Source organism: Meles meles, chromosome 1, assembly GCF_922984935.1.
Source record: "Meles meles chromosome 1, mMelMel3.1 paternal haplotype, whole genome shotgun sequence".
NCBI classification, from domain to species: Eukaryota; Metazoa; Chordata; class Mammalia; order Carnivora; family Mustelidae; genus Meles; species Meles meles.
In genome coordinates this window covers 152,856-180,805 of record NC_060066.1, presented here as the reverse complement: position 1 = coordinate 180,805, position 27,950 = coordinate 152,856, and the positions used below count along the sequence as shown (strand labels likewise).

Genomic DNA, 27,950 nt, shown 5'->3' with positions numbered 1-27,950 from the left:
TTCACATAAATGAAATCATATATGATTTTATACATCATTTGTGCCTGCTTCTTTTGTAAAAAAATATTTAATTTATGTATTTGAGAGGGAGAGAGGGAGAGAGAGAGCGAGTGCGCAGGGGAAGGAGCGGAGGCAGCGGGACAAGCAGACTCTGTGCTGAGTGCAGAGCCCGACCTGGGGCTTGAACTCATGACCCTGAGATCATGACCAGAGCTGAAACCGAGCTGGCATCTACCGTCTGCGCCCCAGGTGCCCCATGTGCTTGGCTTCTTTCACTTGGCATAATGTCTTCAAGGCTTATCTATGTTGTCTCACGAATCAGGACGTGTTTCTTTTCCTTGTTGTCCAAGTCCGGTTGACCCGGGATGTTGCGCTGGTGTTAGGGAACAACATAGTGACTGTCACGTGCCACTCGCTGGTGTAGCTGCTGTCTGTCACCACACGGCATGCCTTGTGATGCTGAGCAGTAGTCCACTGTGTGGCTCACCCACCTTTTTAAAAAAAAGATTTTATTTATTTATCTGACAGACAGAGAGAGATCACAAGCAGGCAGAGAAGCAGGCAGAGAGAGAGGAGGAAGCAGGCTTCCTGCTGAACAGAGAGCCCAATGCAGGGCTCGATCCCAGGACCCTGAGATCATGACCTGAGCCGAACGCAGAGGCTTTAACCCACTCAGCCACCCAGGCGCCCCGGACTCACCCACCTTTTCATCCACTTCTGAGAGGTGGAGGACACAGTCTGTGTGTCCCATGAAGTCAGGGCCGTGCTTCCTTCTTCATCATCATACACCGGTGCGCAGCACGCACAAGGACTTCCTGGAAGGATGAAGCCGCGGGGTACAGTGACCGAGGGAGTGGGCGCACCTGGGAGGGCAGGTGTGGGTCAGGAGCGGAAAGAAAGGAGAGGTGGCTGGTGTAATTCAGGTTGGATCCCTCTTTACTGGTGTGTTTTCCGATGACACCTTAGGCTCTTGCAAGTGGCTTGTAGTCTTCTGAGAATTTCACTTTTCAGGAGTCCAAACCCCTCTGTCCACCCCCACAGGCTAGGCTTTGGTGCTCACCGCAAATAATGGAGGAGAGCAGAATGGTTGAGCTTCAGTTCCAGAATCAAAGAAGTCTGAAGCCAGTAGCTTTAGGTGAGGGATTTGGGTTGGGGCCTAGCACTCGCGTTCACTGGGGTCCTTCTACTTCTACGAGGTGGACAGCGCAGTCGCTTCAGGGCCATCCCTCGACCCTTCAGGAGCACTCCGTATCAGGGCTTCTACAGTGGGTTCACAGCTGGGGTATCTTCTCCAGCCCAGGACATTCAGCCCATTGAGGTACTCAGGTGCCCCTAAAAAATGTTTTGTAAGGGCGCCTGGGTGGTTCAGGGGGTTAAAGCCTCTGCCTTCGGCTCAGGTCATGATCCCAGGGTCCTGGGATCGAGTCCCACATCGGGCTCTCTGCTCAGCAGCGAGCCTGCTTCCCTCTCTCTCTGCCTGCCTCTCTGTCTACTTGTGATCTCTCTCTGTCAAATAAATAAATAAAATCTTTAAAAAAAAAAAAAATAAATAAATAAATAAATAAAATCTTTAAAAAAGTGTTTTATAAAATCTTGGAGTGGAGAAGGCCTTTCTAATTACTAATTTTGGCCATAGGGGACATGTATTTTTCATATCAAAAACCTCATAACTAAAGGGAAATAAAGAACTGGAAAAAAGATCAGTATTTCACTTTCTCAGTTCGAAGACGCAGTTTCCCTCTCACCTCTCCCCTGCTCACCCACCACCAAAAACCCGTGGTTTGTATTACGATGGAGGAAACAGTAAGGAAAAGAAAGGATTGGAGCTCAACACAGAGGCTTACAAACCCAATAAAAACTGGTATAAGAACTTCCAGGGAATTTACTCACTAAAAGGCCAAGAAATCTAAATGAAAACAAGAGTGATTAATCAAACGATTAAAAACAGTCCCCCCCGACTCCCAGTATCCCCGACAGGGAACGTCCACCTCAGCCCCGGCTTTTGTCAGCGGGCAAGAGCACGTGTGCGCCCGTCGGCTGGGCGGCCAGCAGCAAGAGCGCAGACGCGGGGAGGCAGACGCGGGAGACAGATGTGCAACAACCGCGGCTGCTACATAAACGGCCCAAGATGGCTGGTGCTCAAGCAGCAACAAGCCGCGGGCACACCGCTCCAAGCACAATTTGTCAAATAAATATTCACACTGTGCACTAAAAAGAGGGTAAGGGGAGCTGCCGGCTGGCTCGGGTCATGACCTTAGAGCCCTGGGTTTGAGCCCCACCTCATGCCCTGCGCAGTAGGGAGTCTGCTTGAGATTCTCTCCCTTGGCCTCTGCCCCTCCCCCTGCTCTCCTTTTAAAATCCTTAAAAAAAAAAAAAAGAGGCTAAGAAAACACATCAAACACCCGGTGATGGTCTCTGAAGGGTGTGACAAAGGGCAGTTTTTTACATTTCTTTTTTTGTTTTTTTAAAGATTTTATTTTAGAAAGAGAGCATATGAGCAGGAGAGAGAGGAGCAGAGACAGAGAAGCTGAATCCACATTGAGTGGGAGCCAGACTTGGGGTTCGATCCCACAACGCAAGATTATGACCTGAGCTGAAATCAAGAATCAGATGCTTTAACAGACTAAGCCACCCAGGCACCCACATATATAGACACACACACAGACACACACACACACACACATATATGTGTATATATGTATTTTTTGTTTTGTTAAAGATTCCGTCTATGTGGGAGAGTGAGCACGCGCACAAGCGTGAGCAGCGTGAGCAGCAGGCAGCGGGAGGGACAGAAACAGACCACCCGCTGACCAGGGAGCCCGATGTGAGGCTCAATCCCAGGACCCCAAGATCATGAGCCCCAAGACTTGAGCCGAAGGCAGACACTTAACTGACTGAGCCGCCCAAGCACTCCTCTATATTTTTTATAAGTTTTTGCATTTCACAAATGCCCTACAAAAAAATTTATACTGGGGCGCCTGGGTGGCTCAGTGGATTAGGCCGCTGCCTTCGGCTCGGGTCATGATCTCAGGGTCCTGGGATCGAGTCCCGCATCGGGCTCACTGCTCAGCGGGGAGCCTGCTTCCTCCTCTCTCTCTGCCTGCCTCTCTGCCTGCTTGTGATCTCTCTGTCAAAGAAATAAATAAAAATCTTAAAAAAAAAAATTTATACTTAGGGAAAAAAATGTTGATTAAACAATACACATTCACTGGTTAGCTCTTCAGCTCTGCTTGGGACTGGTGGTGCCGGCCAGCATTCTCAGGGTCTCTGGGGCATGAGTACGGATGGAGAAGAGGGTCACTTCGGACCCCAGGAGGCTCCTGCCGGCCAGCGCTTCTGCTGACAGCAGGGCCCACTCAGCCTGGCTGGGGCTCCTGAGACCCCGCCCCGGAGCCTTACAAACCCCATCGTGGGCCCTGGCTTCAGTCACCACTACCCTCCAGCCTTGCCCTGGCTTGCTGACAAACCCTCGGTCCACCTCGGAACCCCAAATATCCCCAGGCCAGATGCTGTGTGGACTCTAGCCCTGCACCCCACCCGGACCAGGTGGCTGGGGCCCCGCAAACAGGGTCTGATCTTCCTCAGTCCTAGTAACAAATGAACCACCAAAAATAGCCAACATCTTTTTGTTTCCTTATCACAGGTATTTGGAAAACAGATGAGTGAAGGAAGCAAACAAAACCCACCCACGATCCCCATGGGACTTATTAAAGCCGGAGTGTCCACCGGGCACAGGCCTGGATGGCTGAGAAACGCTGCTCTCCGGCAGGCACCCAGGCCCGACGGCGTTGGGGAGCCCCGCTCCGGCTGGGCCTGCAGGCTGCTAGACCACGGCCCGCCGGTCCCGTCTCCCGCCGACGCCGACGTCCTGCCGCACAGGCGAACGGCACGGCCAGCTCTCCGCCTCCGCGCCTCCCGCAGGCGGGCTCTCCGCCCTGTTCGTTGCTGCTCCGAGATGGGGAGAGGGAGGGTCTCCGGCAGGCTCCCCGCCCAGCGCGGAGCCTGACGCCGGGCTCGAGCTCACGACCCCCAGATCCTGACCGGAGCCCACCTCGAGAGTCCGACCCTCAACCGGCAGAGCCCCCCGGGCGCCCCGGGTTCTCCGACGTTTGCCAACTGCGCGGGGAGCCCGTCTGGCCTCGGCGCCGGCCCGGGCACAGTCTGGGCCGCGGCCTTCGGGGCGCGGGACGAGGGCGCACCGCCGGCCCCAGACCCGGCCCCTGCACGGCCCGTCCCCGCTGTGCAGCCGGTAGTGCTCGCTCAGCGTGTAGCTCCTGCGGAAGGCCTTGCCGCACTCGCTGCAGGCGAACGGCCTCTCCCGGCCGTGCGTCCTCCGGTGCAGCGTCAGGCTGGACTTCCGGCTGAAGGCCTTGCCGCAGTCCCCGCACTCGAACGGCTTCTCGCCCGTGTGCAGTCGCTGGTGCAGCAGCAGCAGGGACCCGTGCCAGAAGGGCCTGCGGCACACGGCGCACAGGTGGAGCCCGGCGCCCGTGGCTGGCTTCTGCGCGGCGCCGAGCAGGGGGACCGGGCGGCCGCGGTCCTCGGGAGGGCCCTCCCGCGCGTGCAGGCTTAGGTGCTTGAGCAGCGAGGACCCCCGGACGAAGCGCTGGCCGCACTGCAGGCACGGGTAAGGCCTCTCCCCGCTGTGCAGGCGGCCGTGCTCCGTGAGCGTGAACCGGCGGCCGAAGGCCTTCCCGCACTCGCCGCACTCGTACAGCTTCTCCCGCGCGTGGACCCTGCGGTGGGCCGTGAGCTGCGCGCTCTGCAGGAAGGCCTTGCCGCACTCGCCGCACTGGAAGGGCTTCTCCTCCGTGTGGATCAGCTGGTGTCGCCGGAGGATGGAACTCTGCTTGAAGGCCTTGCCGCACTCGGTGCACAGGTAGGGCTTGGCCCCGGTGTGGATGACCTGGTGCCGGAGCAGCAGCGACTTGTACTTGAAGGCCTTGCCACAGGCACAGCCACGCGCCCTCTGCCCGGCAGCAGCCCCCAGGCCGGGGCCGCGTGCTCCCTCCATGGGGTCCGTGGGAGATGGCTGAAGGTCCCCGCCAGGGCCGCCTGCCTCAGGGTCGAGGAGGGGTCGTCTATCTGACCCACCCTCAGGACTGCCACTCCGCTGGGGACGCTTCAGCCTCCCCTTAGGGAGGCGCCCCCAAACCGTGCCCAATAACCCTAACTGCTTAGAAGACAGTGTCCTCAGAGAAGATTCCTTGACCACAGCCTCCATCCTAGAATCTGGAAGAACGAACAGAAAATGGAAAAATGACCTGGCCTCTATATTCATAGACGAACTCCATGCTTTGAAGACAGAACCTTTATGTCAAAGAAATAGGGAGGTTTGGGAACTTCTTCCAAGAATCTGTAAAATTGGGGTTTTTGGAAGAAAGAGGACCTAAAGGAAGGTTAATATTAATAAGGGCTTAAGCACGGTGGGAAGTTGGCTTAGGAGAAGAGCTCCCGAAAGGGGAGAAGGGAAGACACAGGCTTGGTCTAAAGGACTGCAGGGGGAGTGGGCTTGCAGCAGGAGGGAGGCCTGCAGGGTGTGGGGTGCTGCTATCCTTTGCTCCCCTCTTGCTCTGAGGACTCACTCCCAGCTCACCTACTCGGCAGACACATCAGCCCCAAGTAGGGCCCAGGGACGGCCTTTCCTCCCTTTCTGCAGCCTCTGCAGTCCCAACCCCAGGCCCTGGCTCAGAGAACCAAAGTAGCCCAAGGGTCTTCCCTGCTGGGTCCTCCTCACACACTCACTGCCCCCACAGACCTGGCCCGGCACCTCAGACAACCGGGAAGGGCATTTCATGCACCTGGGTTGCTTGCATGGGTTAGTCCTGGGTGACTCTGGATGACAACCAAGGTGTTTGGTAGGAAATCTGGCCCTGCTGTGAGGAGCTAAATGTACAGCCTTCGCACTGCCCAAGCACCCAGGAGGCTACAGAGAGTTGTGTGAATGCCAGGCCCACTTACCTGGGCACATGCTGGCTGCAGACCCCTGCTCCTGAGTCACCTGCAGAATCAAAGCCCCTGGCTCCTCCCCTTGCTCCAAGAGGGAGATCAGTGCTGGTTTAGCAACGAGAAAGCCTACATGCAAGGAGAGCAGTAGGTGTCAGGCAGCAGAGGGAAGGAAGGATGCCCTGCTGCAGGGCTGGAGGCTTTAGGGGACACATGGCACTTGGAATGGATTGGGAGCACCTACTTTCCCAGAAGTGGGGCAGTTGGGTGGCCATGGAGAGATGGAGGCAGCCCTCCAGCTTCCCTAAACATGCTGGACCTTGAATTTGGTAAAGAACCAACTCTCCTAAGAGCCCAGTGGAAGAGGCAGGGTTGCCCGAGCCCCACCCGGGGATGGATGGGGAAGCTTCACCCAGCGAGGCCACGTGCCCGTAGTTCTCCAGCATCACATCCCTGTATAGCGCCCGCTGGTCGGGGGCCAGGCAACTCCACTCTATCCTTGTGAAGTACACGGCCACGTCCTCAAACACAATGGACTCCTGCAATCATAAACCCTGCTATCTGGGGGTATCTGGGCAGGGGATGCAGAGACCAGGTCAGGGATATTCGGGCGCCTGTTCAGTTCTGGGAGTCAAGGCCTCTGTCTAGGTGGTCCCTGCTGGATCCCCAAGGCCTGGCACAAGGAGGACACCTCAATACTCCCCAAGGAAAGTGAACAGTCCTACTGCCATAAAGCCAGGGTGTGGGTCTCCACCTCAGCCTCATGCCCCCCAAGAGGCTAACAGGGATCTGGGGAGGGGCACCCTGGAGATGTTGGTGGTCGAGCCTCTATACTGGTGGGGTGTTCCTGTCCTGTGCTCTGCTTCTCTGATCTGAGGAGAGGAGCCAAAGGCTGTGTGCACAAAGAAGAGCTGAGCTCTCACACCAGGACGGAGGCGGGTGCTGGGGCCGGGGACAGGGACCCCGACCTTCCTGGCTGACCCTGGAAGCGCAAGGGCTGCAGGAGATCCTAGGCAACCCACTTCCGCCCAAAGCCTCAGGAAGCATGTGACAGAGCCCTGTGCAATTTCATAGGGAGGGGGCAGACCCTGTCTTGTAGCATCCATCCCGTGACTCACCTGCAGGAATGAGAGCCATGTGAATGGGTCTGGGCCCCTGGGAAGGCGCTCAGGGCTGAAAAGCTGAGGGCTGGGGATGAAGGAGCCAAAAGGCTCAGAAGGGGCACTCACCTGGAGTGTGGGCATCGCAAGTGGCACCGCCATTCCAGGGTCCCCGTCCGGGGAAGAGCAGGTGCTGGGGACAGTGAGCGTTAAGTGGAAGGAGGCAGGCCTGAGTCCCACCCACCCCTGTCCCTGTCCCCCAGAAGGACCACCCAGATACAGAAGAGACAGGGAAGGGCAAACACACCCGGTCAGCCCAGATGATACACTCATATCCTGAGAAGCCCCGCCCTGAGACCCGCTCACCCACACGGCCCACCCCTCACTCCTAATCTTCCCAGCGACGGCTTCCTGGACCAGCCTATATAAAAGGCCACCCCCACCGCAGAATTCCTTCCCTACCCTCCCTACTCCTGTTTTACTTATTTTTTCCCGTTTTCCTTTTCTTCACAGCACTTCTGTTGACACAATGCAGTCAACTTACTTGCTTCTTCTCTGCCTTCCCCCATGAACGAAGGCCTGCAGTCTGAACCCGCGCCTGGGGGAGGGCTTGACACAAAGCAGGTGTTCAGCGAGGGTCTGTGGAATGAAGGAGTGTCCCCATGACAGTGGGTGACTGCCACCAGCGAGGCCACGTGGTGGAGCATCAGAAAGCGCTCCTGCCGCACTACTGTGAGAAAAAGCAGACGGGAAGCAGGAAAAACAAGTCTGGCAACACAACACCCCTGCACATTAAGCTTGGTTTCTTTCTGGGTGACTCTCATCCTCCTTCTTCCCATTGTTCTGATTTCTCCAAAACTCCCTGCTCATTTGCAAATGCATGTTGCAGACGGAGAACAGTTATTTAAAAACCAATAAATACAATTCCGCCTACAGAGTCGGCCCTGATCTTCACGTCCCTTTCTCAGTGGATACCTGAGCTCTCCTGGTTAGGTGGCGGTCTCTGGGGTACACTTTTCTGTGGGGCTTGAGCCTCCGAAGTACCTGCCACTTTGTAGAGTGATGTCTGTTTCGGGCGTGGGTTAACAGAAATCCTGTAGTTATGATGCCGTGAGGTGACAGGCGGCAGGAAGCTTTTAAACATGGGACCGTGTAACAGGCTACACAATGAGCGGAGAGGTGGGGTGGGTCGTCCGTGCCTGGACAGCGTGAACCACAGATGCAAAGGGCAGAGCCACACCACTACCCTCTGGGCTGCCTGTTCAGGGCAGAGGGCAGGACCTGCCTGGACCACTGCCGCCGCCGCTGCCGACTGATCTGCCGTCCTCCTCACCCCAGCGAGGCAAGCAGAGCATCTCAAGAGGATGAGCAGCTCCTGGGAAGACCTGGCCTCAGCTCAGCACACACCGTTCTCGTTAGGAGGGGACGTTACCTTGCTGGTCTTTGCTTGCCTGTATCTGGGGAATGCACGTCCACAGGGAGCGACCCTCTGGTTACAGAGAGAAAACCCCGAGTTCAGGCCTCCCTGTGAACAAGGGAGTAAGTTTCAACCAGAGAAAAACGCCTGAGTTGAAAAAAGTGGGGCAGGGGAAAGAGCGGTAAAAGATAGCCGGGCTCCTGCTCAGATCCCGGGGAGACAGCATCGGGGGAGGGCAGTGCTGACTTCGGGGGAGCAGGGAGGGCTTCCGGGGGGACTGCACTTACTGGGCCTGGAGGGCCAGCACAAGTCATTCTTGCCTCTGACTTAGAAGAAAACTCTGTTCCCCGGGGCCCTGCCTCACCCACCCCTGCGGACTCCACTGCGGCCGGACTGCGCTCCACGGTTACCGGAACCAGCCCGAGCCGCTCCGCCCGCAGGTTTACTCCCGGAAGAAACTCGACTCGCACCAGCCTGTGCCCTGGGCCCGTTCTCTTCAGGGCCCTCGCAGGATCAACCACTTTCTTACTCGTTCGTTGCCGCGGTGACACGAACGCCTCACCCCTACTACGGGATATGCTCCCGAGGCCAGGGACGCTGTCTGGCTCCACGGCGGCATCCCCGGCACGAGCAGGGTCCTGGGGACGCGGGAAGGACTCCGCGCGGCGGTCGGACCAGCGACGCAGCCCCGGGGAGAGGCCGCGCACGGGGGTGGCGCCCGCGGATGCGCCCCGGCACGTGCAGGCGAGAGGTCGAGGGGGACGCAGCGCGGGCAGAACTGGTGTCCCAGGTCTCCCACCCCCGCAGCCTCAGCTCTGCGCGGCCACCCGGGCTCTGGGGACGCAAGGCTCGGGCCCCCGCCCCACGCCTCCCGCCGCAGTCGGTGGGGCCAACGGGAACGCGGACGCTCCCTAAGGCCCAGAACCGAAGGAGAAGCGAGGGGCGGCGCCGGCTGCCGGTCTGCAGCCCCCGCGGTGCTCAGCGCGGTCTCGGTGCGGACCACAGCCTCTGGCAGGCCGGGATCGGAGACCCGCCCTCCGCCCGCTCCGCCCACCGCCCCGCGGCCAGGGTCCACTCACCCCGGGCGGCCATCCCCGACCGCTCGAGGAGCGGCCAGGCGCGGACAGTCCGCTTCCGGCCCGCCCCCGGAAACGGGCCCCGGGGCCGCTCTAGGAGGCTCGGAGGACCGCGCGCCTCGGTAGACGCCCTCTGGCTCCTGGGGCCGCCGGCGGCGAAGGCCAGGGCTCCGGGAAGGGCGAGGCGCTGTTTTGGAGCGGATCCCGCCGGAGCCCTCAGGTCCGAGGGGCGAGCGCGCTGCCGGAGTCGGGGGTCCGGGCGAAGGGCTGAACCAAACTTGCAAGTTTGGTTCCAGACCACTGCAATAAGGTGAATGAATTTTTGGTTGCTTAGTGCATATAAAAGTGATGTTTAGGGAGGTGCCTGGGTGGCCTGGTCAATTAAGTGCCTGATGCTTGATTTTGGCTCAGGTCCTGGGTTTGAGCCCCAGGTCGGGCTCTTCGCTCAACACAGTCTGCTGTAGATTATCTCGCTTTCCTCCCTCTGCCCCTCAGTCTGCTCTCCTGCTCTGGGGGAGCTTGGTGCAGTTGGTGAGCATCCAACTCTCGCCTTTGGCTCAGATCATGAGCCTAGGGTAGTGGGATTTAGTCCCCTCTGTATGGAGTGGGCTAGAGACTCTCCCTTTATTGCCCCCCGAAAAACTCTTTCTCAAAAAAACAATCTTTAAAAAAAGTTATGTTTATGCAGCAGGCTCTTAAGTGTGCAATAGCATTATACCTATAAAAGGAACATTCACACTTTAATTTCACAATGTTTTATTGCTGGGACACCTGGGGGGGCTCAGTCGTTAAGCGTCTGCCTTAGACTCAGGTCATGATCCCAGGGTCCTGGAATTGAGCCCCTCATCAGGCTCCCAGCTCAATGGGAAGCCTGCTTCTCCCTCTCCCACTTCCCCTGCTTGTGTGCCCTCTCTTGGTGTCTCTCTGTTAAATAAATAAATAAATAAAATCCTAAAAAAAAAAAAAAAAAAAAAAAGAATTATCAAAATGTAGGGAAACCTGGGTGGCTCAGTTGGTTAAGTGTCTGTCTGATTTGACTCACGTCATGATCCCAGAATCCTGGAATCAAGTCCCCGTTTGGCTGCTTGCTCAGCGGGGAGTCTGCTTCTTCCTTGCCATCTGCACAATTTTTAAAAAGATTTTTATTTATAAATAAACCCCATTTCTGCAAGGATAGATGCACTGGTCACGTCTGCACCTCTAAAGCCCCAGCACTGGCTGCCCCCACTTAAGTCCATGCCTGTCATCTCCAGATAGGCCTTTGGGAGCCCGAGCAAGCATGCCCCTGGAGCGGCACTTCTTCCCTGGTCCTGGCTGCCACAGCCCTTGCAACTCTGGCGTTGCTGACCATTTCACTGCAGACTGTGGCCCCAACTGATGTAGGAAAGCTGGGCTCAAAGCCCACAGCCAGAAAAGAATTCTTGAGACGTATTTGGTGCAAAAAGGTGGTTTTTTTTTTTTAAACATAAAATATATTATTTGCTTCAGGGGTACAGGTCTGTGAATTATCAGTCTTACACAATTCAACAGCAGTCACCATAGCACATACCCTCCCAATGTCCATAACCCAGCCACCCTCTTCCTCCCCTCCCACGCCCCAGCAAAAATGTGGTTTTATTAAAGCATGGGGACAGGACCCGTGGGCAGAAAGAGCTGCGCTGGGGTCATGAGGCGTGGCCCATTATATACTACCAAACTGGGAGTGGGTCAGGGATGACGTAAGTCTCTAAGGAATTTTGGAAGCAAGGTTTCCAGGACCCTGAGGGGACTAGCTGTTGTTGGGAAAAAGTCATTTATTGCCGTCTAGTAAAACCTCACTCATGAGACCCTTCAGATGTGTTTTGCTGGGTCATGTGCTTGGGGAGGGGTGATTGCCAACAGGTATCTTGTGGAGATAAGAAGTTTCCAAAGGCATTTTTAAAAAATATTTTATTTATTTGAGAAAAAGCCAAAGAGAGAGCACAAGCAAGGAGAGCAGCAGAGGGAGGAGAGGGAGCAGTCAGACATGGGGCTCAATCCCAAGACCCCAAGATTATGACCTGAGCTGAAGGCAGACAACTGACTGAGCCACCCAAGCGCCCCTACAGACATTTTTATTTTTACTTATTTTTTTATTCTTTTTTAAAATATTTTGTTTATTTAAAATATTTTATTTTACAGAGATCACAAATAGGCAGAGAGACAGGCAGAGAGAAAGGGGGAAGCAGGCTCCCCGCCAAGCAGAGAGCCCGATGCGGGGCTTGATCCCAGACCCGGGGATCACAATTTGAGTGGAAGGCAGAGGCTTCAACCCACTGAGCCACTCAGGCACCCCTAAAAGTATTTTTATATGTTAGAGTAGACTTATGGGATCCTGGGGGTTGGGCTAAGATTGCCTTTTGTCTTTCGCAAGGTATTAGCACTGAGGTGGCTGAGCTCCTAGAGGAAGGTCACTCTGTCTGTTTTAAGGACTTGTCAATGGGCTATAGATAAAAAGGAAATTTAGTAATTTTTCTTCAGCCTTTGTTTCCCAAGTCACTGACCATCTATCAATGGGAAGACTTTGAACACACATCCTGCAGGGGGCCTGCTTAGCCACCTTCTGGCTGCATCCAGCTCCCGGAGAGGGAGAATGCGAGCCCTGCCCGACCATATCCCATCCCAGAAACCCACGGGACCCTCTCGGGGACCTGAGAGCCTGAATGTCCAAGTACTGTCCCTACCTCCAATCCACTCTCTCTCTGCCTTTCTGACTCTCTGAGCCTATCCTGGGATGACCTCAAAACCCCTCATTCTGCCCCAAAGAGGCCCAGGTACCCCTTGGCCTGCCCCTGATCCCCCATGCCTGCCAACCCACCTGCTGCCTCTCTTGGGGCTTCACCAGTCCCCTCTGCTTCTCTGTAGCTTCAGGATGTGGCCACATGGCCTTCCTTCCTCCCCTCTTCTTACCGTCCCATGACGTCATTCTCGCCACCCTCCCTCCAAAGCCTACCTGACCACACGGGAGCAAACCCCTACCTGGAAGTCCCGAGTGCAAGCCTCCGTCCACTGGGACGTCTGCCTTTACTCCCTCCCTCCGCCGTCGCTGGCTCCCCCCTCCTGGCCTCACCTGCACACCCACAGCCCTGGTCAAGAAGCTCTGGCCTGCTTGTGGGCAGTTCGGACGGGGGTCCCACCTCCACGCACCCTCTCCTGAAGGCCCCTCCCGCCCCTCTGCGTCCAGGAAGCCCTCACGCAGCAGCTTACGGAGGTTCCCCGTGCTGGCGGACCGGCTCTTTCTCTTCCTCCAGCTCACACCGCCCTGGGCCCTCCACCTGCTGTTCCCTTGCTCCGCTCCAACCGCACCCTCCTCCCCACAGGGTTCTGAGCAGAGTCTTCGAGTTCCCTCACCCCAGGGTCATCTGTCCGGGCCCCCTTTGCTCAACCCTTTCTGCTCCCCCTCCCAACCCCCAGGGGTGCTCTATTTCCTGGGCTCGCTTCCCCTCCTCCACCAGCCGGGGAGGGGCCCACCGTCCCGGCGGCGACTCCCGCACCTCGGCGGCCGCCCAGTCCCTCCGCGGCAGCCACTTCGAGGTCCCATGCCCCGCCCCAGCGCGCCGCGCCAGGACGCCCCTGTCTCTCGCCCCAACGCCCACGTCCAGGTTCGGCCGCGTTGACCTCTCCGAAAACCCAGCGGCCTCGGAGCGGCCGCACTGTCGGTCGTCCGGACCCCGGTTTCCCGCGAAGCACCACCAGCCCCACACGGTCCCTCCGTTTCCTTCAAAGGAGGCCCTCACCCCACGAGGAAGCGCCGCTCGCCCTACGGGGGAGCCAGTTACCTTGCACGGAGTCTCTAGCCAAGGAAAGGGGTCGTCACCAGGCCAAGAGGGGGGCCCGGCGACCCCACGCCCGGACCGAGGCGCTCTGTAAAGTCCCTCAACCTCTCCGGGCCTCCTCGGCTGCTCAGGGGCGACGCTCGCCCACCGGGAGACTCCTGGGAGGTTCCGACCTCCCCCCGGGCGCCGCCCACACAATGACCACGCGACGGGGGAGTGGGTCCCCGGCCAGAGAGCAGCCAGACGTCGGGCCACCTAGGCTCCCCGGGCCCCCAGACATCCCCATGCGCCTGCGCAGAGGCCCCTGAGGCCGGAGGGGGCCGCGGGAGGAGTAAGTCCCGGCGTGCACCGCGCTCACGCCGCGCCGGAAGGTCAAGCGCCTCTCGGCCCCGCTCCGGAAGATAAAGCGGCTGTCCGGGCCCGTGTCTCTTTTTCCGGCCGCGCTCGGCAGCAGGTAGGACGTGCGTGTGGCATGGCGGCCCTGGCGCCATCCGTCGTCATCCGTCGCCCTGAGGCCCGCTAGGGACCCCGCCGGGACTCCCGAGGGAGCTGGGGCGCACTGCCAGGGATGGGGGCGCGGAGGGGTGGCATCTGGAGGGAGGATGCTGGGGAGCGGGGACCCTGAAGCCGGGGCGGCGGGGGTTCCTGAGCCGCTTGGGCGCTAACCGTGAGCCGCCTCCAGACCGCCATGGGCCGTGTCATCCGTGGGCAGAGAAAGGGCGCCGGCTCGGTGTTCCGCGCGCACGTGAAGCACCGCAAGGGCGCCGCGCGCCTGCGCGCCGTGGACTTCGCCGAGCGCCACGGCTACATCAAGGGCATCGTCAAGGTGCGGGCAGCCCTTCTCCGCGGGCGGGCGGGGACGCGGGGAGCCTCGCGCGGACCCGCCGCTCACGCGCGCTCGGCCCGCAGGACATCATCCACGACCCGGGCCGCGGCGCACCCCTCGCCAAGGTGGTCTTCCGGGATCCGTACCGGTTTAAGAAGCGGACGGAGCTGTTCATCGCCGCCGAGGGCATCCACACGGGCCAGTTCGTGTACTGCGGCAAGAAGGGTGCGCGGCGCGGGGGCGGCGCGGGGGCGGCGGGGGGCGCGGGGGCGGCGGGGGGCGCGGCGCCCGGCTGACGCTGACCCGCGGGCCCCTTGCAGCCCAGCTCAACATCGGCAACGTGCTCCCGGTGGGCACCATGCCCGAGGGCACCATCGTGTGCTGTCTGGAGGAGAAGCCCGGGGACCGGGGCAAGCTGGCGCGAGCCTCGGGGAACTATGCCACCGTCATCTCCCACAACCCGGAGACCAAGAAGACCCGCGTGAAGCTGCCCTCGGGCTCAAAGAAGGTCATTTCTTCGGCCAACAGAGCTGTGGTCGGTGAGTGGCGGCGGCTGCGGGGCGCCGCACCCACGTCCGCCGGCGGGTGGTCCCCGTGGGCGTGCGGCGGTCGTGAAGCGACCCAGTAAGTGTCTTAGGAAGGGACGGGAGACCTGGTTCGTGGTGCCCTTGCAGCAGCGCCTTTGAAGCGGGGCAAACCAGGAACCACCTTTCTCGGGAAGGTTCCAATTTCTTAGAGTCTTGGAGGGGCGCCTGGGGGGCCAGTTCTGCCAGGGTCCTGGGATCAAGCCGAGTCACGCTCCCTGTTTAGCGGGAAGCCTGCTTCTCCCTCTGTACCCCGCCCCCGCCCGCTCACGCTCTCTACGCGGGGTCTTACAGGTTGGTCGGAGAAAGCGCAGGTGTGAGTTGGGTAGAGGGAGTGAGTGTCCGAGCTGGCGCCCCGCTAGAGCCTACAACCCCGAGATACCAGGGCCAAGAGCTGGATCCTCAGCCAGCGGAGCCGCCCTGGTACCTCCGCCGAGAAGCATTCTCGAGCGGAAGTTTTCAAAACCAGCAGCGCTGCTTGAGACATGGCAGACTGAGTCCGCCTTCCGCTTGTGCTTGCCGAGACGGGGTGCGGGACGGGGTGCGGGGGTCTTCCTGGGGGACCGGAGGCGGAGGGAGCCATTGCCCATGGCGTGTGCAGGGGCCCGACTAGGCTGCCCAGCAGACTGGGAACTTGGGGTCGTCTGCTAGGCTGCTTGGTGGTAATTGGGAAGATGTTAGGGAGATGCTGGGAGCCCCGTGGCGGTGTGTGAGTACAGTGAGAGGATGAGCCCCACGGGGGTGGGGGCACCCGTGAGGATGCTCTGCCTGGTAGGGTCCGGAGGGTTAGGGAAGGTCTGGTGCACTCCGCTGAGGTGCCTGATTTTCCCAACAGGTGTGGTGGCTGGAGGTGGCCGCATTGACAAGCCCATTCTGAAGGCTGGTCGTGCCTACCACAAGTACAAGGCAAAGAGGAATTGCTGGCCACGTGTGCGGGGTGTGGCCATGAACGTGAGTAGTCCAGAAATGGGTGTTGGGGCAGGGATTGGCGACTGGGAGGCAAGATGGACAAGTCCTTCCTTGGAGCATCTCCCTTCTGTGACAAAGGGTCTGTAGTGTGAGGCTTTGGGTTGCCGTTTGTTGGCACAGGTCACTTGATCCTGTTTTTAACCAGGTCCTGAGGTAGGTGGGTCCATACCCCTGTACTAATGCCACTTTTCTCTTCGCAGCCTGTGGAGCATCCTTTTGGAGGTGGCAACCACCAGCACATTGGCAAACCCTCCACTATCCGCAGAGATGCCCCTGCTGGCCGCAAAGTGGGTCTTATTGCTGCCCGCCGGACTGGGCGTCTCCGGGGAACCAAGACTGTGCAGGAGAAGGAGAACTAGGGTTGAGGGGCTCAATAAAGTGTGTCCTTCTGCCACTAAGTTGTGCTTGTCCATGGTTTCAGAGGGGAAGAAGCCTCGACAGAACTGCCATGGAGCTTGTAGTTTAGGAAAGAGAAAGATGCAGTTGGATGAACCAGCAAATAGTGAAAGTTTTGGAGAGAAGCCGTGGGGGTGCTGGGTATCTTCACACCTCGATTCCTGGAAAACAGACACACAGGCCACCAGCGCAGGGAACAGGATCTCACTCAGATCTGCGTGAACTTGAGCACTTGGGGGATCTCTCTGGGTGAGGGTGTGGGTGCTTCGGGACTGTCTTGCGGGTGGGAGGACCGGAATAGTTGGACGAGTTTCTCAACAAATGGACTTCCTGCTTTTGTCCCTGGTATCTTGTCCCAAACTTTGACAGGCTCATCAAAACTGACAGAACCAGGGCAGATCTGTTGAGCCAGTGAGGCATAGAGATGGTAGTGGAGGTTCATTAGTGCCTCTGGACCAGGACGCTTGCTTCCCAGAGTCCCTTACCCCGGGGGTTCCCCTTGTGAGCCAGCGCAGAAGCAGGGACAGCAAGCCACTGCCGAATCATGGAGACAAGGTTGGGGAACAGTAGGAAGCTGGCTGAGGGAGGATGCCTCTTGTACAGACGGCAGGTGGAAAGGTGATGGACCCAGAGTTCCTGGGGACCACCTCACTGAGGCGGCCTTTCTGTGGCTGCTACGGGGCTCCTTGCTGTCAGGGTCAGCACTTGTCTCCAGCATGAGCCTTGCCCCCAACTCTTGCCTTTTTGGTCTCCACTTGACCACCCACTACAGCCTACGTGGTGAAGAAAAGCAGGAGGGCCACATTGCCCTGTGAAGGAAAGAGGGCTGGGCTCAGTTCCCTCGACTGTAAGATAACATGCTGTCGGTTCACCTTCCTGGACACAGTGGTCTGGGACCTTGTCCAAGAGGTGGCCATCAGGGAGGGGTTGCTCCAGTAGCAGGCACCCAAGGAAACCCCACCCCACCTCGCCCCAGAGTGGGCCTGGGTTCAGTGTGCTAAAACGTCACCCGTAAGCCTGGTGTCTGTCTCCCGGTGGTCGCACGGCTTCTCCACCCGGCTCCAAAGGAAAGGGCCTGGATCTGCGTTGGCTGTAGGGCCTTCAGCCTCTCACTAAAGCGAGATTTTCCAAATCACCAAGCTGCTCGCCCTCGCCCTCGCCTCGGTTCTGGAGTTTCAGCCGCTTCGGGCTTACGGTTCCAGACTCCCACCTAGTGGCCGCCCCCCGACGAAGGGCACCGCCTGTCGGTTCCTCCGGGAGGTTAGCTACTGAGACAAGGAGTCGGTTTCCTAGAGCGGCCCGAGGGTGTCTCCCGCAGGACGCGGGGTGAGGGCGTCACTTCCGGTCGGAATCGGTCGGCGCGGTGGGTGGGGCTAGTGCGGCCCGGCCGGGCGGCGGCTCGTCTGCGGCGCTGAGGTGAGTGTGGGCCGGGCGAGGGCGGTGGTGGCCGCGAGGGCTCCCAGGCGCGGGCCGCTGGCCGTTCCCTGTAACCACAGAGGTGCCCGGCCCCGCCCCGCGGTCGACAGTATCTCCCGGCCCGGCGTCCCTCGGGCGGGCCCGGTCCCCACTCTCGGAGCCCCTCGAAATGCCCCGTTCCCCGCCTCGGGGTTTCCCGATGGGCCGCAAGCCCCGACCGGTGCCGTCCCCCGGCCCGGCGTCTGCTGTCCGCCACTCTGGCCCGCGTTGCTCCTGGCCGGGCCCCGCTCCGCCCCAGGGTCGTCCTCCTCCGCGGTCCGATGGCGCGGGGAACCCTGGGGTCTCTTCCCAGGTCGCCCCGAGGGGCTGCTTTGGGGCCCTCAAGGCCCGCTGACTCGAGGCCCTTTCCCTTCCCGGCTCCTCTGCGCCGCGCGGACGGCCACCAGCTCTCGGGACTCCCCGCAGCCCCCAGCGTGAGCCGGGCCTTGCCCTCGCTTCTCGGTGCCGGTTGTCCTCCCCGTCCTCCGCGGCCGCCGCCCCGCCCGGTTTCCCTCCGCACCTGGTCTCGCTCGGAGCGCTTAGTGCCCGGCAGCGCCGGTGTCGATCGTGCCCCCGCCCCGCGCAGCGTCCGTGCCTCCTCTCGCCGTTAGCAGCCCCCGAAGTGCCAGTCCCGCGGCGCCTGCCTCCCACCCGTTTTCGCTTCCGATGCTCCACGGCCTCTCCGCAGCCAGACGTTGGCTTCTCTTCTCTAGAGCCCTTTCTTCAAGCCTGACGCTGCGGACTTTTTAAATAAAAACGGCACCTGTTTCTGTGCTTTGAAAGGACGTTAAAACACACACACAACAACTTTTGAAAGAGAACTTTAGGGGCGCCTGGGTGGCTCAGTGGGTTAAAGCCTCTGCCTTCGGCTCGGGTCATGATCCCAGGGTCCTGGGATCAGTCCCAAATCCGGCCGCCTGCTCTGTGGGGAGCCTGCTTCCCCCTCCACCGCCCTGTGGGCCCTAGCTCTCTCTCTGTGTCTCGCAAATAAATCTTTAAAAAACCAAAACGGAATAAAAACGCGTGTGTGTGTGCTAAGTAATCTCTGTGACCAGTGTCTGGCTGGAATTTACCATCACAAGGTCCAGAGTGACAGGAGGTACCAGCTGAGCTAGCCAGCCCCCCCACCCCCCGTCTTTTTGTGTAATGTAGGTTCCATGCGAAAGTGGGACTTGAACTCACCACCAGAAGATCGAGACTCCTATATTCTACTGGCTGAGCCAGCCAGGCACCCCTCCCCTTTTTTAAAGAAAGCTGTTGAAGTGGAATTGCTCTTAGATGCAGGGTCCCTAGTCCCATTTGGTTCCCTAAACAACCCTTACTTTTTTCTTTTTAAGATTTTATTTATTTATTTATTCGCTTGACACAGAGAGAGACAGCCAGAGGGAACACGAGCAGGGGGGTGGCAGACGGAGAAGCAGGCTCCCCGCGGAGCAGAGGGTCCAACTCGGGGCTTGATCCCAGGACCCTGCAACAACCTGAGCCAAAGGCAGAGGCTTAACCCACTGAGCCACCCAGGCGCCCTTTTCAGATTTTTAAAAAAGATTTTATTTATTAGAGGGGGCCTGGGTGGTTCATTCGTGAAGCATCTGCCTTCAGCTCAGGTCATGATCCTGGGGTCCTGGGATTGAGCCCTGCCTCCTTCTCCCTCTACCACTCCCCCTGCTTGTGTTCCCTCTTGCTGTATCTCTCTGTCAGATAAATAAATAAAATCTTTTTTAAAAAATTAAAGATTTTTATTTGAGAAAGAGCACGATCGGGGGTGGGGCAGAGGGAGAACCAAGCTCCCCTCACTGAGCAGGGATCCCAGTGTGGGACTCGATCCTAGGACCCCAGGATCATGACCTGAGCTGAAGGCAGATGCTTAACTGACTCAGCCACCCAGGCTCCCTCTTTCCAGATGTTTATTGGACTCTTTGATTTTTAAAAATTTTTTTTAAAGATTTTATTTACTTCTCAGGGAGCACAAGCAGGGGGCGTGGCAAGCAGAGTGAGAAGCAGCCTCCCCACTGAGCAAGGAGCTTGATGCGGGCCTGGATCCTAGGACCCCAGGATCATGACCTGAGCTGAAGGCAGACGGTTAACTGACTGAGTCACCCAGGTGTCCCTTTGATTTCATTATCTATGATTTCCCAAGTTGTCATGTGTTCATTTTTAAAATAAATGGTCTTTTTTTTGTACTTTAAAACATTTTGTAGGTCTTTTTTTATGTATTAAGTATGTTTGCAAATATCTTTGATTCTACAGCTTGTCTTTTAATGTGTCTTGTACAGAAATTTTTGGAGTAAAACAAGTGTTCCTTGATGTACTGTATTTTGCATGTTATTTTCTTATAATAGTCATACATTTTGTTTTAAGCATTTAGATCTTCAGTGTTCTTAAAATGTATTTTTGTGTGCCACAGAAGGCAGCAATTGAATTTTACTTTCCTATGGAAAATCAGTTGTGTCGATACCGTTTTGATTAGCATGCCGTTACGTCATTGATATATGCACCAATCTGTTCCTTATTTTCTTTACTGCGCTTAAACCTCACTCTTAGTACCGTAGTCTTACAGTAAGTCTTGGTATGTGGGAGGGCATGCGTCTGCCTAACTTTAGTTCTCTTCTGGCCTGGCCTTAGTTAATCTTGGATCATTATTATGATATTGAGTCATTTTGATCAGATTTCGTGTTTATGTCCTATTGCCGTTTTGGTTGTACAGAATTAATAGATTTACTTGGGGAAAACTGACATTTTTATGACATTGAGTCCTTCTTTTTATGACCACTCTCTATTTCACCATAGCTCTTTTAGACGTCCTTCAATAAAGTTCTACTGTTTTGCCCCCAGGGTCTTGGACCGCACTCTGACAACTGTTGCCACGTGTATGGTATGTAGAATTATGTCCCCTTTTTTGTTCTTAATAGTCTTTTTCCTTTTCTTTTCTGCCTCCCTCCATTGGGCTTGCCAGATGTTTGTGTGTCTTGTTAGCAGTGTTGAGATTATGTTTTGTTTCTTTAAATCAAGTATTCTTTATTTTCTTACATTTTTTCTTGAATTACTTTTATTAGTCTATGTCTAATTTATTTTTTTTTTAAGATTTGATTTATTTATTTGAAAAGGAGAATTGGAGAGAGAGAGAGAGAGCATGAGAGGGGGGTGGTAAGAGGGAGAAGTAGACTTCCCGCTCAGCGGGGAGCCCGATGGGGGGCTTGATCCTGGGACTCCAGGATCATGACCTGAGCTGAAGGCAGTCGCTTAACCAGCTGAGCCACCCAGGCACCCCTGTATCTAATTTCTTATTGAGTGTTTAGCTCACTTATTTTGGTCTCTCTTGTGTGAAGAATGCACATTTGTCCTTCGGTAGCCTCTTTCCATCTCTGTGTTATTCTTGGGGAGGTACTTTTCTTTTTTTTTTTTTTTTAAGATTTTATTTATTTGAGAGAAAGCACATATGAGCGGGGAGAAGGGCAGAGGGAGAGGGAGAAGCAGACTCCCCACTGAGCAGGGAGCCCGATGTGGGGCTCAAACCCAGGACTCTGGGATCGTGACCTGACCCAAAGGCAGATGCTTACCTGACTGAGCCCCCCAAGGCCCCTGAAGTGGTCCTTTTTAATCACATATTTCCAGCATAACAACAGTGGTCAGAGAATGTTTTGCCAAATGGTATCGATCTTTGGAATTGTTGCCTGGTGTGTGGTGTTTTTTAATAGATTTGAATATATATCTTGAAATCTCTATGTTTCAAGCAACCATTCTGTACTCGTTCCACTTGTGTCTGAGGGGGGTGTGCTGGGGTCCGTCATTCCAGGGGGTCTTTGCTGGTTGCTCTTTGCTCCTCCCATTAGCATCGGCTTTCTGCGTTCCCAGTGTCTTGGTGGACACACACTTGTCTGCAGTTACAGCTTCTGGGTGCGTTTCCCTTTTACTGATATGTGTTATTCATTTTCTTTTAAGATTTTATTTATTTATTTGACAGACAGAGATCAGAAATAGGCAGAGAGGCAGGGAGGGAGAGAGGAGGAAGCAGGTTCCCCGCTGAGCAGAGAGCCCGATGTGGGACTCGATCCCAGGACCCTGAGACCATGACCTGAGCTGAAGGCAGAGGCTTAACCCACTGAGCCTCCCAGACGCTTGTCTTATATTCAGCCTTTCTGTGTTACTTTATTTTAGGTTATGCAGGTGCATTTTGTGTGTATCTGTTAGAGAATCTTGTGCTTCTAGTAGGTGAGTTTAATTCTTTTATTTCTAACCATTACTCAGCCACTGACTTATGTCTACTAATGTATTTTTTATCATCTGTACTTTGATTTTTTTCTGTACCTTCTGTTGATTTTTTTTAACTTCTTTTGTCCTCAACGCTTAACAAGTTGCCTTTATTGTTGCATTAAAGTGAGTGAGTACTGCCGTTTTCCTCCTGAATGAGACTGCTTGGTGTGTCAGAAAGGTTGAGGGGAACAGATGACCTGAGGAGTTATCCCTGCAGGTGTCCCTGCGGTGGGGGAGGGTCAGGCAGGGCAGCCCCAGGCAGGGAGCAGAGTCTGCCTGGGAGCCCAGCTGTACCCTGATGGGGATGAGTGAGGCCCTGAAGCTGCCCACAGGAGGGGCAGGCTGGGCGCCGCCATGTGTCCCTCTCTCTTCCTTCAGCACCAGTGGGACTCACACTGGGACGCCCAGGGTACCGGGTGATGGCGGCTTTGCACCTGTCTGCCCTGCCCCAGGTGAGCATCCGATTTCCCTGAAATCTCCGCAGAGGGCTTCCCCGCCTGCTTTGTCTTCGCAGACGCTGTCAGGCATCTTGGTCTCGGGTATTGAGCAGAGGATGGGTGACCCTGGGACCCCTTTCCACCAGCCTTCGGAATTACTGGCTTAGTGACCAGGGACTCAGGTCACTCCCCTGGCCTGTTCTGGGGGATCATGCCTGTAGGCACCCCTGTGCTGCTGTTCCTGGCATGCTTCTGCTCTTCCAGCCTGGGCCTGTACCCGGGCCTGCAGCAGCCCCTGTCATTCCAGGCTGAGGTGACCTTTGAGGACGTGGCCGTGCTGTTCTCCCGGGAGGAGTGGGGCCGTCTGGGCCCTGCTCAGAGGGGCCTCTATAGGGACGTGATGCTGGAGACCTACGGGAACCTGCTCTCCCTGGGTATGTCCCCTCACTAGGCTGCTGGCCAGGGAATGGCCCTGGGCACTGATGATTCAGCAGGGGCTGGGCTGGGATGCTGGAGACCTACAGGAACCTGCTCTCCCTGGGTAAGTCCCCTCACTAGGCTGCTGGTCAAGGAACGGCCCTGGGCACTGATGATTCAGCAGGGGCTGGGCTGGGGACTTCATCCTCTGGTCCTAGGCAGACCTGGTTTGTGCAGACGAGAGGCCAAGTGGGGCTGCATCAGTGCTTCCCTCCTCTGAGCTCCCAGATAAGACTTGCCCCCCTGCCCCAGGCCCAAGATAGACTCCTCCGTAGAGGGACTGCAGATCTCCAGGTGGAGAGAGTCCCTGTGCTCAGATTTCGTCTTCGTGACCATCCCCAGCCCTCCAGCGTGTCCAGACGTCCCGTCACCCCACTTCGCCTGTGCTTCTCCTCGCCACCCCAGTTGTAGATGAGACACACTCAGTACAGCCCTGCATCCTCGGCACCAACTCTAGGCCCCATTTTCTTCCCAGGAGCTGGACCTGCAGGTCCCAAGCCTGGGGTGATCACACAGTTGGAACGAGGGGATGAGCCGTGGGTCCTGGATGCACAGGGCGCCGAGGGGAAAGAGCGACTGAGAGTCAGTGTCTCAGGTGCGTGAGGGGGGCCCCTTCCCCAGCAGTTGCTGAACAAGCATTTGTTGGGATCCAAGGTACGTGCTGAGTGACTTAGGTATTTAGAACAAGGTGCATCAGGACAGCATGGCGACCCTGGGAATGGCGTGTGCTGAAGTCCAGGCCTCTCTGTCAGCCTGGGTGCCTCAGTGTGGAGATTCTTGAGTTGAGTCTGCTGGGAAGGTGAGAGGGGGCCTTGCTGGTTAGAGGAGAAGAGGGACGCCACGGAGCCCTGCCCTTCAGAGCTCATGCCCTGTGAGGAGGTTCACACGGGACCACGGTGATGCAGACCATTGCTTCATTCTCCTCTTCTGAATTATCCACTTGGCAATTATAACCCGTGACAAGGAAGAAAGACTGTCTCCTCACGCACATGCAGAGTGTTCTGTGGTGTGCCCGCTGTCCCCTCCCTGGTGCTGTCTGTTCCACACCCGTAGACGAAGGTCGCTTCTTGACAGGAGTGCAGCGATCCCGTGTGTACTGCTGTGGTCCCCTTTTTAACTCAGTGAGTGTCCGTGTTTATACACGAGTCTCAGTCGCTACTTTGGCTGGAAGTGCCAGTGGGAAGGGTGCTCTCTGGTGTCATTGCTGTGGACAGCTCTGATAAGCTTTATTTTGCACGTCTTGATGATGTCCTAGGAAGCAACCACTGGCTGAAGAACTCTAATTTCTCTTTCGTAAATTTGTTTAATCAAATATCAATTCTTGGAGAACCAGGATAAATCCTGTTTATAACTCAGTGAATTTTTGTAAAAACCATCTTCCAAACCAAAATGCAGAACACTTGTATTTGCCTGGGAGCCCACTGGACCTCCCTCTGTCATTTCCCATTGCTCCTCACAGGGTCCTTCTCTCTGACATCGGAAGGCCTCTCTGCCCCTTAGCTCTGTGTCTGGTCTCTTTCGGGGCATCTGCAGTTGTGAGGGCTCCGGCGTTGTAGAGAGTATGTTCTGTTTCATTGCTCTACGGTGTTCTATCGTATGAATGTACTGCAGACGTTTTCCATTCTTGTTAGTACTTGGTTGTCCCCATTTTGGGATAGTCGTACGTGTTTCTCTTCCTCCCAGAGAATGCACTCCTCGTGGTACATTTCCACAGGTGGCGTTGGTGAGTGAACGTCTAGTCAGGAAGTAAGAAGTGGAGGCTTGAGGGTATCAGGAAGCATTCCGTATGGCATCTTGAGTTTAAGGGGCTGGTGATTAACTGGGTTGCCTCTGAGGCCTCTGACAAAAGCCCAAAGAATGGGTTCAGCCTGCTAGGGAGAGCTGAGGGTCTTGGTGTGTCTCTTGTCCATGGTTGGCACAACGTTGGTCCTCTGCTGTTCCGAGGAAACAGCTGGTTTTCCTTCCATGGACTCTGGTGGATTAGCGGCTGTTAGTGGCTTCAGGCTCACTTCTTTGTCTGTCACATGTACTCCATGACTTTCAGGGCCCTTCTGGTCTCCGTGGTGGTACAAAGCTTCCATCTTCAGTCCTTTTCTAGTGAGGACCAGTATCCTACAGTCCCACTTAAGCAGAAGGCAGACAGGCTCGGTCAGCTCGGGGTTGAAGTACTTGGAGCACTGCAGGATTGCAGCCTTGGGCAGAGTCTGTAAGCCTCCGAGCTACGGGCTGTCGTCTCTGCAAGGTGTTGTGACTTTGGAGGTGATGGAATTGATACTGTACAGGTAGTCAGCATCTTCGTTTTTTTCCTTCTCGAGTCCAAACAGGTGGTCCTAAGATGTTTTGTTCGTTGTTCCAGGTCACGGGACCGGGACTGAATACAAAGAGTTGTCTTCAGGGGAGAAGCTTGATGGGGAAGAGTTGGATCAACTCCAGAAGGCTGCTCCCCAGGGACCTCATCCTGGAGAGAGCCAGGCATGTGTCTGGGAGCCAGAGGAGAGCCTGGATAAGCTTGTAGAGCAGAGAGGCCTGAGGCCAGTCACACTGGCCAACGAGGAGAACATCCAGGAGTCTGGGGGAAGCCTCAGGTTTCAGTCCAGCCCTATCTCTGATCAGAGACCTCACAAATGCGATACATGTGAACAAAGTTTTGAACAGAGATCATACCTCAATAACCATAAACGTGTACACCGGTCGAAAAAGACAAATATAGTCCATGATTCTGGGGAATTCTTCAGTGCAAATTTAGTTGTTAGAGATGATCAGAAAATTCCTCTTGGGAAAAAATTGCATTATTGTGGTTACTGTGGGAAAGCCTTCAGGTACAGTGCTAACCTTGTCAAACACCAGCGGCTTCATAGTGAAGAGAAGCCCTATAAGTGTGATGAGTGTGGGAAAGCTTTCAGTCAGAGCTGCGAGTTCATCAATCACCGAAGGATGCACTCTGGGGAGATCCCCTACCGATGCGGTGAGTGTGGGAAGACATTCAACCAGAGGCCCAACCTCATGAAACATCAGAGGATTCACACTGGGGAAAAGCCCTATAAGTGTGGTGATTGTGGGAAACACTTCAGCGCCTATTCGTCCCTTATTTATCACCAGAGAATCCACACTGGAGAGAAACCCTATAAGTGTAACGACTGTGGGAAAGCCTTCAGTGACGGCTCAATCCTCATCCGACATCGTCGGACCCATACTGGGGAGAAGCCATTTGAATGTAAAGAATGTGGCAAAGGTTTTACTCAAAGTTCTAACCTTATCCAACATCAAAGAATTCACACTGGGGAGAAACCCTATAAATGCAACGAATGTGAGAAAGCCTTCATCCAAAAAACCAAACTCGTCGAACATCAGAGAAGCCACACCGGCGAGAAGCCCTATGAATGTAATGACTGTGGCAAGGTGTTCAGCCAGAGCACACACCTTATCCAGCACCAGAGGATCCACACAGGAGAGAAGCCGTACAAGTGCAGTGAGTGTGGGAAGGCCTTCCACAACAGTTCCAGACTCATCCACCACCAAAGGTCGCACCACGGAGAGAAGCCGTACAAATGCAGCGATTGCAAGAAGGCCTTTAGCCAGGGCACTTACCTCGTCCAGCACCAGAGGATCCACACGGGCGAGAAGCCCTACAAGTGCGGCAAGTGTGGGAAGGCCTTCCGGCACAGCTCCAACATGTGCCAGCACCAGAGGATCCACCTCCGCGAGGACTTCCCACGCTGACTGCGGAGGAGGGCCCATGAGTTCCGCCGTGCGCGGCCTCCGTACAACCCGACCCTTTATTTATTGTCCACACAGTGCTGTTACAGACGAGGGACGTTTCTAGTTAAAAACAAACAGTTTTCTTAAACCAAAAGCAGTGCATGTTCATTTTGGAGAAACTGAGAGAGACAAGGAGAGCGTAGTTCTCCCCCACGTAGAGAGAGAATCTGTCACTGGTCATTTGGTATGCGCTTCCTTTCGCACAGTGTTGGGAGCACACGGACCCTCACCTTCGCTACGTCCTCAATCCTGGAGAACTCACGCGGGAAGAATTCTACACAGTCACATATTTTTACATATTATAAGATTAAAAGATTAACAGTCATACTTTTCTGTGTCTTTATAATACAGTTGATAATTGCCATTTTTATTGTAAAATATATACAACATAAAATTTACTATTTTAACCATTTTTAGGTATGTAGTTCAGTGGCATTAAATACATTCAGTGTTGTATAACCATCACCACTGTCTTTATTTGCAACAGAAAGTCTGTACCCATTAAACAATAACTCCTTTTCCCCTTTTTCTCACAGCTGCTGACAATCTCTGTTCAATTTTCTGTCTGTGAATTTGCCTATTTTTCATAAGTGGAATAATACATTAACTCCCCTTTATAGCTGGCTTCTGTAACTTTGCATAATGTCCTTGAGGTTCATCCATTTTGTAGCCTGTTATCAGAGAATGCCGTTCTTTTTTATGGCCGAAAAAAAATGACCTTGTTTGTAGACACCATGTTTTTTTTTTTGTTTTTGTTTTTGTTTTTTTTTTAAGACACCATGTTTTTTGTTTTGTTTTGTTTTGTCATGTTTTGTTTATCCACTCATATGTTGACGGACACTTGGGTTTTTCTGCCTTTTGGCTGTTGTACTTAACTGCTGCTGTGAGTGGGTGTACAAGTATCTTCTTGGATCCTTTCTGGGGTGGAGGGAGAGTGCATGAGCAGTGCTTGGGGGGCTGGGGCAGAGGGAGGAGGAGAGAGAATCTTCAGCAGGCTCCACATCCAGCGCAGAGCCTGATGTGGGGCTCAGTCTCATGACCCACGACCATGATCTGAGCTGAATTCAAGAGTTGCTTGACCAGCTTAGCCACCTAGGCACCCCTTGGATCCTTAAGTACTTCTGGGTCTAATTCTGGGAGTGAAATTGCTGGGTCATGGTAACTCCTACATTTAACTTTTGGAGGAACAGGCAGACTTGCCCCCAGTAGCTCACCATGTTACATTCCCACCAGCAATGAATAGAGGTTCTAATTTCCCTACATTCGTGCTAATACTTGTTATTTTCCATTTTTTAAAAATAATATCTATTCTATTGCGGGTAAAGTGGTATATCATGGTGGTTTTGGTTTGCATTTTCCCTGATAACTAATGATGTTGAGCATCTTTTCAGGCATTTCTGGACATTTGTATATCTTCTTTGGAGAAATGTCTGTCCAATTCCTTTGCCCATTTTTGAATTGGG

The 27,950-nt window shown here is 55.4% G+C and overlaps 3 protein-coding genes across 28 annotated transcripts; 2 read left to right on the top strand and 1 right to left on the bottom strand.

The window, feature by feature from the left end:
• Positions 1 to 3,629: 3,629 nt before the first annotated feature.
• ZNF517 (zinc finger protein 517) lies at positions 3,630 to 13,631 on the bottom strand. Of its 20 annotated transcripts, none has more exons than XM_046011273.1 (7): positions 13,337 to 13,631; positions 8,022 to 8,571; positions 7,591 to 7,776; positions 7,176 to 7,239; positions 6,191 to 6,486; positions 5,962 to 6,075; positions 3,630 to 5,232 (listed from the first exon to the last, which is right to left on the bottom strand). In XM_046011273.1, exons 2-7 carry the CDS (start codon positions 8,188 to 8,190, stop codon positions 3,824 to 3,826), a joined length of 2,238 nt encoding a protein of 745 aa, XP_045867229.1. In that variant the 5' UTR covers positions 8,191 to 8,571; positions 13,337 to 13,631; the 3' UTR covers positions 3,630 to 3,823. The 20 variants fall into 20 exon arrangements, with proteins under 20 accessions (XP_045867229.1, XP_045867387.1, XP_045867259.1 ...); XM_046011431.1 differs by having other exon boundaries at positions 6,191 to 6,485; positions 8,498 to 8,571; positions 13,337 to 13,578; XM_046011303.1 differs by having other exon boundaries at positions 8,022 to 8,535; positions 13,337 to 13,504.
• Positions 9,675 to 27,240, top strand: ZNF34 (zinc finger protein 34). Of its 7 annotated transcripts, none has more exons than XM_046011585.1 (7): positions 9,675 to 9,849; positions 20,396 to 20,435; positions 21,719 to 21,772; positions 22,193 to 22,266; positions 22,559 to 22,685; positions 23,204 to 23,323; positions 25,085 to 27,240. In XM_046011585.1, exons 4-7 carry the CDS (start codon positions 22,234 to 22,236, stop codon positions 26,446 to 26,448), a joined length of 1,644 nt encoding a protein of 547 aa, XP_045867541.1. In that variant the 5' UTR covers positions 9,675 to 9,849; positions 20,396 to 20,435; positions 21,719 to 21,772; positions 22,193 to 22,233; the 3' UTR covers positions 26,449 to 27,240. The 7 variants fall into 7 exon arrangements, with proteins under 7 accessions (XP_045867541.1, XP_045867559.1, XP_045867551.1 ...); XM_046011625.1 differs by lacking the exon at positions 9,675 to 9,849 and adding an exon at positions 17,504 to 17,524; XM_046011577.1 differs by lacking the exon at positions 9,675 to 9,849 and adding an exon at positions 19,615 to 19,664.
• RPL8 (ribosomal protein L8) lies at positions 13,664 to 16,110 on the top strand. Its single transcript, XM_046011651.1, has 6 exons — positions 13,664 to 13,787; positions 14,016 to 14,159; positions 14,243 to 14,384; positions 14,480 to 14,698; positions 15,579 to 15,694; positions 15,913 to 16,110. Exons 2-6 carry the CDS (start codon positions 14,022 to 14,024, stop codon positions 16,069 to 16,071), a joined length of 774 nt encoding a protein of 257 aa, XP_045867607.1. The 5' UTR covers positions 13,664 to 13,787; positions 14,016 to 14,021; the 3' UTR covers positions 16,072 to 16,110.
• Positions 27,241 to 27,950: the final 710 nt, after the last annotated feature.